At 41.1% G+C, this 8206-nt stretch overlaps 1 protein-coding gene across 2 annotated transcripts in view; it reads left to right on the top strand.

Moving 5' to 3' along the window:
- Positions 1-8206, top strand: part of Wdpcp (WD repeat containing planar cell polarity effector) — a 245691-nt gene that overhangs the window by 152186 nt on the left and 85299 nt on the right. For both annotated transcript variants that reach the window (XM_055628872.1, XM_055628871.1), the window contains one exon: positions 4664-4727. In XM_055628872.1, coding sequence (XP_055484847.1) covers positions 4664-4727 — 64 coding nt within the window. The remainder of the gene's footprint in view (positions 1-4663; positions 4728-8206) is intronic.

The raw sequence follows: 8206 nt of genomic DNA, 5'->3' as shown, positions 1-8206 counted from the left end.
GATAGATAGATAGATAGATAGATAGATAGATAGATAGATAGATAGATAGATAGATAGATAGATAAGCCAGCCAGCAGCAGTCCTCCAAGTTTCTGTCCTAACTATTCTCTGTGATGGACTGTGGCCTGGGAGTATAAGCCAAATAAACCCTTTCCTCCTCTCATTGCTTCTGGTCATAGCGACAGAATGAAACTAGAACAGGAAAAGGGAGTCGTGGGCTTAGGCAGGCAAAGACAGTACCTCAAGTATGAGGATACCCTGTAAGCAAAGCTGTTTTGTGGGGTCTGTAACCCAGCTCCAGAGCTAGTGAGAAGTGGGTCTGGGTGTCCTTGTGAAACCTTAGACTGCTTTAGATGAGTCATAACTTGCTAAGTGAAGAATCTGACCTCGTTTGAATTACATTTAAGCCATTAGTGAGAGCATTTAAAGAGCATCAGGACTATTTGTGGTAGTGTAGACCCACAATGTCGGCACACGCGAAGCTGTGGCAGGGTTGGTTCAAGGCCAAAGCCTGGGCTATAGAGACCTGTCCCAAATCATTATAATTAGAGATGTTGTTTTAATTCTGGTTCTTCCAAAAAGCAGCGCCTTCGTGGACTCTAATTGTATATGGAGAAATCAGATGGCTTGCTTCTCCTGTGTCTCCAGGGTGTTTTATCTAATAATAATTACTAGAAATTACTTGGCAGCTGTAATTTGTTCTACAGATAAAGTGTAATTAATAAATTTTGAAAACCATGGATTATAAGAACAGAACTTCTAGAAACTGGACATATTTTTTAGACCAGAGACCAAGAAAGAGAAATCCTACAATGTGTCAGTTTGTTTGATTTGGTTAGTTTGGGGAAGCTGGAATTTGTGGATCTGTGTACTTGAAAGGTGCATGCTACATAAAGAAACAGCCTCCAAAGTTTGTTTAAGAGTCATCCCAAGTCTCTGGCTGAAATCTAAAGCTATGTTTGCCTCGACTGAGATTCTAGGAGGTTGGTCAAGGAATGGTGATAGGTTCCTTATCTTCCAGGAATGGAGCTGCCTTAGAAGCCCTGATTTCTCATTCATTGGCTGGGAGCAGCCTAGGACCAGGTAGACTCTCAGTATAGGCAGATGTCAGATCCCAACACAACAACCAGGATACCTGCTGGCATCTGAGTCTGTTTTCCATACAGGTGTAGAGTATAGCTACTTGATGTCAACTAAGACGGGGAAACCCAGAAATCCACAGTCATCGTCTGTGTTCCCCACCATTACAGCTCGCCTCATGGCAGCAATATGCCCACCCTCCTTAATCTACTAGCTACCTTGTCTTCTATTGTCTTTTGTGACAACTCAGCCACTTCTACCTCATGGAGTATTGATCAGTGTTTTTCCTAGCCTTCTGGGAGTGATTCCATCTTTTGGGTTTTTGATAGAGTGATAAGTTCTGTGTCCCATTAAATAACTGGATTGATAACCAGTTTTCTGTTCCAGCTCCCATATTCACGCATGCTCAGAATTCATTCCTGTGGTTCTGTGGCACACAGTGTCTAATTACAACTCTGTGGGTATATAGTGCCCTGCCTTACCAGGTTCAGCATGTCCCCGCCTCACGTACACCCAGTAATCAGCCTGTCAGCCAGGAGAGCACGGCAGACATGTCCTAGGGGTGAGGGAGTACATATTGTACTATGAGCAAAGGTCTCTGAAGCATTCTGTAGCACCGACATCCCAGCTCAGCTTCAAGAACTGTGTAGTGTGGGCATCCTCAGAAGCAACCAGCCGGATGTACCCTTCCCATAGCTCAGGGTCCAGGTACCTCTGACTTTAGTAAGGCAGACCTGTCTTGGTTGTCCCTCTAACTCTGTGATAACTCTATTATCAGTTCCCTGTCCTTCAAATGAAGAATGACTTTGCAAGCTACTAGAGAATTCACGTAGAACCACTAACTGTATAGCACTCCATCATTCATCCATCACCTGTTTACTTCCCGAGGGAGTAAACAGAACCCAGCAGTACTACACATCTGCTGTCCTGGTAGATGTCACTCATCTATGTGGCCCCCGCTCCGTCAGCCCAATGTCGAACACTGGAAATCATCACGGCAAAGCTGCCCATCCAAAGTCTTGTCAGCCTTAAGCCACCCAGAAACAAGAGAGCTTTAGTATTTGTCTTCTCAGGAATGATCAGTTATTGCCTGAGAACAGCTTGGAGGAAATAAGCCTTATCAGGAAATCATGACAATAAATTTCAAAATAAGAAGCTGGGGCTGTTGGTCAGTGACACTCCCCACAGCAATATTAATAACCCTGAGAACATATGCTATTAGTTGCTGTACTGGTATCTATAAATAGAACTGGGCGTAGGGCTACAGAACTGAAGTATCCATTAAATGGACAAACGTGGAAAGAATAACCTTTTAAAAATACTTGGCTTAGTCAGGACAGTGCTTCATGAAGTGAGAAACTGCTGAATTTTGGTAAGAAGGTGTCGTGATAGGTATTGTTTCTCCGCTATACCTCATTTCCCAGTGTGACAGGCAGCAATCAGAGGTCTGCAATCCTTATGTGTCTAGTTGGTGTCCGAGGGCCAGAACAGACCTTGTTTTCAAAACCATGTGTCTTGGTTAGGGCTTTATTTCTGTGATGAGACAGGACAACCATTGATGTTTTCTTTCATTGCTTTCTTTAATTTCAATGTGTCCTAAGTATGTTTGCCAAAAAAAAAATGATATTACAATGTACATGTTAGATGTGCTAATTTCCAGGTGCCTAGAAACAACTAACTTGACTATCAGAAGAGAGCTGGATCTTAGAGTTGTGAATTTGTGAGTCACTGACATGATTATTGAGAATGGAGGAAGTATAGAATAAAAGACCATAGAATACCAACTTGTAAGGAAGATAGAGGAAAAAATGTCAGGCCTCAAAATGGAAAACAAGAAGTAGAGGAAAGAGAATAACCAAGGCCAACGGTTTCGGGGCACAGACCATAGGATTAGACTGTCTCGTGCAGTCAGACTTGAAGTCCGATCACTTGGAAGGTCACAGGGGAGTGAGCGCTGCCGCACGGTGGACGGTGCAGTGCAGAATGGCCAGGGCACCAACAAGCTCTTCCACTGGCCACTTGCTGGTTTCTCTGCTCTCCCGGCCGGCATAACGAGACAGCACACTTCCTGTTATGATAATTCCCTTTTCTCAAAAACAAAGTTTTTCCAGGACCTATAACTTGGAGAAATTTGGGCAAATATTTGACTTACTAGTGAGAACAGCAAAGGGCATGGGCGACGTGGTCTTCAGAGGTATCAAGCCTCATATGGAATGTGTATTTGTTTCAGAGCCTAACAGCTTATATCAAATACTAACAGTCAGTTACCTTGCAAATGAATTGTATACTATCAACCTTTAATATTTTTTTAATTTAAAAACTCATGATGTCTTCTACCACTGCATTTTGCAATGTAAAATAAAGAATGGAGAACAACAAGTTTATCAGCTGTTTTGAGGATCTGGAAAACTGATGATTTTTATCAGTATGAGTCTGCATTCAGGCAAAGCAAAGATAAATCTTTGTGCCTAAAATCTGTTTTAAAGTGTATTTGTGATAGCCTTTTCTCCTGAGCTCTTAAGCTTTTTGTAGAGGCACTTTACTTAAGCTCAAATTTGTTCTCATATGTTGTAGCTTACAGTAAAACCTTTGTAAAGAAAATTCTAGCTCAGTGGTGGTGCACACCTTTAATCCCAGCACTTTCGGAGGCAGAGGCAGGTGGATTTCTGAGTTCCAAGCCAGCCTGGTCTACAGTGTAAGTCCCAGGACAGCGGGGCTATAAAAAAACAAAAAACAAAAAACCTGTCTTGGAAAACAAAAACAAAAACAAAACAAACAAACCAAAAAATGAAAGTTCTGAGAACGATTATGGTCATGGCAAAGAGTACAAAGTAATATCATTTTTAAAATTAGAAATAATTTGTACTGGTCATTTAAGTTAGCTGAGAATATTCAAAACTTACAAATGTGAGATTTTTATAACAATGAGATTGATTTTTTAAACTTCCATCCACTAATTATAGCAGTGCAATTATGTATCAATCACCTTTATCATGCTATATTCTTTATATCCCCACAAATTTCTCTTTAAAAACCAATAAAATGAAAATTCTGAGGATTTCACTTCTAGGTTTTCATCTCCCCACATTTGGCGACGTCTCCTTTGAGTTCCACTCATCCAGAAGTCATACTCACGGTCTCCCGGGCCTCCGTGCTTAGCTCTTCACAGTGTGAGAGCATGTCATATGCTGGAAGATCCTAGTGGGCCAACCCCTCCTTTTGGAAAATATTTTTCCCATCAGAAGAATGCAGACAACACCAAATAAATGCGCAAAACAAACCACATTCCCCCTTTAAGGTTTTGGGCACAAAAATTTGTCTTTGTTTTTGTCTGAGTACAGACTCATATTAATAGAAATCATCAGTTTTCCAGATCCTCAAAACAGCTTGTAAACTGTTCTTCATTCTGAATTTTACATTGCAAAATACAGTGATAGAAAACACCAAGACATTTTAAGTTAAAAAGTAAGTATTAAAGATTGATAGTGTACAGTTCATTTGCAAGCTCATACGGTAATATTAGTATAAGCTAGTAGGTGCTGTTTTGTTCACAACTAACCCACTCTCTCCCCCTTCATCACAGGTTCCAGAGGTTTGAAAAGGCCTTTCTCTTAGCTGTTGACATTGGTGCGCGTGACCTATTTATGGTGAGTCATTTCCAGAGATGATTTCTGTGCCGTTAGAGCTAAGGCTGAGTAAGGTGTTTTGAGCACTAAGGGTTGGTGTCGTTGCAACCTTGGGTGCGTGGCAGGGCAGCGTTACTCCGCCATGCCTTGCGGCACTGCCCTCACGAAGCTGGCCAATAGCAGTCCAGCATCTTGTGACTTGTTGACATTTTCCTAGCCAGAGCCAAAGGACCTTTTATGCTTTCAAAGCATTTATGACTCTTGAACTTTTCTCTCCATGAACCTTGACATGCAAGATGGACACCACTCCATCTATTAAGATTAAATGTCTTTCTAATTCATGCTCTGAGCAAGTCTGCAGCTGCAGAAGTCAGGAAACCGGAAAGTGTGTCCCTGAGGTATGAACACATTGTTGGACTTCCAGGTTTCAGGGTGAAGTAAAAAAATATGAATGCATTATGTATGTTTCGGCATAACTAGAGAGAAAAGTGCGTCTACAGGTGTGAGTCCACCGTACTTTTGCTCTGCCATTTGTCTCTTGCCCAGCAGTGTCGTCACCCAGCTTCTTAGAGACACTGTGCTCTGTCAGGTTCCTGTCTGGTTTTGAGATTGTAATTCATTACAATGCTTCTCTCTTCCCTTTCCTCCCTCTAAACCCTCCCATCTACTCCTCCTGACTCTGGGTTCCTGTCCTATGAGAACTTTCAATCTAGCAGGTCAGACAAACAAAGTAGCAAGTCCATTAACATCAAAGAAACAGTAAAACAAAAGTTTGTCTTGGTCTTTTGCACTGTGAAGACCCTGTCACGAAGTGTTGCTGTTCCCCTGCATATTGTGTTTATCACATTTGGTCATTTGTGTTTCCATTAAATTTGGGATTAAAATTCTAAATTACAGATCACAAAATTTAAATTGCATATTCTCAAATCAATTTACATACGTTAATCATAAAAAATAGTAATTGTTTTCAAAAGCATAAACATCGTATTTGCCATCTTCATTTTGCTTTCTACTTGGGTGGGCATGTTAGTATACTGAGAAAGGTTTACTGTTTTCATCAAGATCCATCCTGCAGATACCACAATGTCAGAGCTTCAACTAGGACCTTACCTATCTTTCTTCCTTTTCTCTGTCTTCTTACCTGCTTGATATTCCAATAGAGATATATGGGCCTCCTGTCTCCCCTTCCTCTCCCATTCCCCCACTGCTTCCCACTCCATCTCTTCCTCCTCCACCTCCTTAAAAGCATTATCAAAATGTAGCTCTGACAGGCCTGAGACTCATTCTGTAGACCTGAGGCTGAGATTAAAGGCATCAGCCCTTATTTCTTGTTTTATGTCTGTAGTTCCCCCCCCCCTTTTTTTTTTACAGGTGAGAACTGTGATTAGAATTGCAATGTTTTTTTGCTGGGCAAAATTTCCTTCTAAAAACATTATATTCTGTAATTTACTGCTTTGGTAATTAATAAACATAATTACCAAAAATACCCCCTAACATATTTTTATATTTGCTTCAGCATTTTAATCTGTTTAACCAAGTACCAATTTAGAGAAAGTCTTTGTGTTCGTTCAAATCTCCTTAATCCAAGTAGATTTTTCTGCTGATGGGTTAAAATAAGAGGAGTGTATGACTAGACTTTCAGATTTGGAAAAGTACAGACACTATTCAGAGTGCCACATCTTCACTCTTCGTCTAAGACATTGCCTTTAGCCAAGGTCTATTTTAAGGGATCTCAAAATATAGAGTGCTGAGACCTCAGTGTTTAAGTTTATGGAAGTGCTTTGTACATTTGAGACTTGATGTTGAAATTATCTAAAAGGATGTATCATGTTTTCTTATAGATTGATTCTTACTGTTTAAATTTCATCTGACCAGAGGTTCATAGCCTATATTCTAAGAAATATTACTTCTTTTGAAAAATGAAAGTTTATAAAATAAGCAGGATTATCTCTACTTGCAAAGGATTTATTATCCGTAAGCCATCTCCTCCTTAAAGATTAAAAATAATACCAAAGGGACCACAAAAAAAGAAGTCTGTCTGTCTGGGGACATGGCTCAGTGGGAAAAGTCAAGCATGTGTGAGCTCCTGAGTTTGATCTCCACCACTCATTAACCAGGTATGGTGGCACAACCTATAATCCCACCACTTGTGAGGCGGAGGCAGGAGGACCAGAAGTCAAACTCAGCCTTGGTTTACAAAGCAGTGTGGAAGTCTGGGCTACATGAAACTGTCTCAAAAACAAACAAACGAACAAAAAAATAAAACAAAACCCCAAATCAACAACAACAAAAAGAATCAGTTAACCTGAAAATGGTGTTCTCATGTTAGCATCTGTTTGTGCTAAACAGACTCAGGGTATACCACATGACAAGAAAGGGGATGTGGCTGGAAACAGGAGCCTGACACCAGAGAGGCCTTAAGTGAACTAGGCAATTAGACTTTCTCTTTAAAGCTGCAGGGGCTGTCTCTGGCATGAACTCAGTGGCAGGCTCTCTGATCACCTCCCCTTAGGGGGGTGCAGCCTTTGTAGGCCACAGAGGAAGATGATACATCCCATCCTGAGGAGACCTGATAAGCGAGGGTCAGATGGGAGGAGAGGAGGACCTCTCCTATCCTGGACTTGGGAAAGGGCATGGGAAGAGAAGAGGGAGGGAGGGTGGGATTGGGAGGGGACAAGGGAGAAAGCCACAGCCAGATACAATGTGAATAAATTGTAATAAATGATAATAATTAATAAAAAGAGAAAAAGCTGTGGGGGACCTGACAGAGGCTTTGAATCAGAAGAGTGACACTATCGTAACTTTGAGCAGGGGTCTACAAGCCATTTCTGGAAAGGACTAGGTAGCAAACATTTTTTTTTTTGCAAATCTTACAGTTACTGTGCAGCTCGTCACCACGGCCATCAGAGTGAAGGCAGCCACAGCAGTGTGCAGTGAGTGTGTGCTCCAGTAAAGCTTCATTTACAACAATCTGAGTATAATAAAATTCTTAAGGGTCACATTTAAAACCGTGATTTTCCCCCAAATTCTTTAAGCTAGAAAAGAAAAGCATCTTTGTTTCCTTTAGTAACATTTGGTTGCGTGCCATAGTTTGCCGACTCCTAATTTGGATGGAGAGCTGAGGCTGCAGGAGAATGAAGCCAGCTTCAGGGTCAAGGATTAAAGTAGAAGTGGGTCACTGCAGGTCCGCCTCCTCAGACCAGTATCTTAATATTGACTTTTTAAAAACAATATCCGGAGCCTGTTGGTTCAGTTCCAAACTCTTCTATTGGGTATGTGGGTTCTGAATAGTTTACCTAGCCCTGTTTGCCTTCATTTTATTGTATGTAAAGTGGTAACAATGCATAAATTGCCAAAGTGTCTGGCATACTGTAATGACTTGGAAACTCGAGTTTCTAGCATGTTTTTCCCATTACTCACTTTAAAAATCTTTGTATAGTATTTACTTTTAAGGTGTGTGTGTGTGTGTGTGTGTGTGTGTGTGTGTGTGTGTGTGTGTG

This window comes from Psammomys obesus, unplaced genomic scaffold, assembly GCF_907164565.1.
Source record: "Psammomys obesus unplaced genomic scaffold, mPsaObe1.curated_primary_1811, whole genome shotgun sequence".
Lineage (NCBI taxonomy): Eukaryota > Metazoa > Chordata > Mammalia > Rodentia > Muridae > Psammomys > Psammomys obesus.
This window is presented reverse-complemented; position numbering and strand designations above follow the sequence as displayed.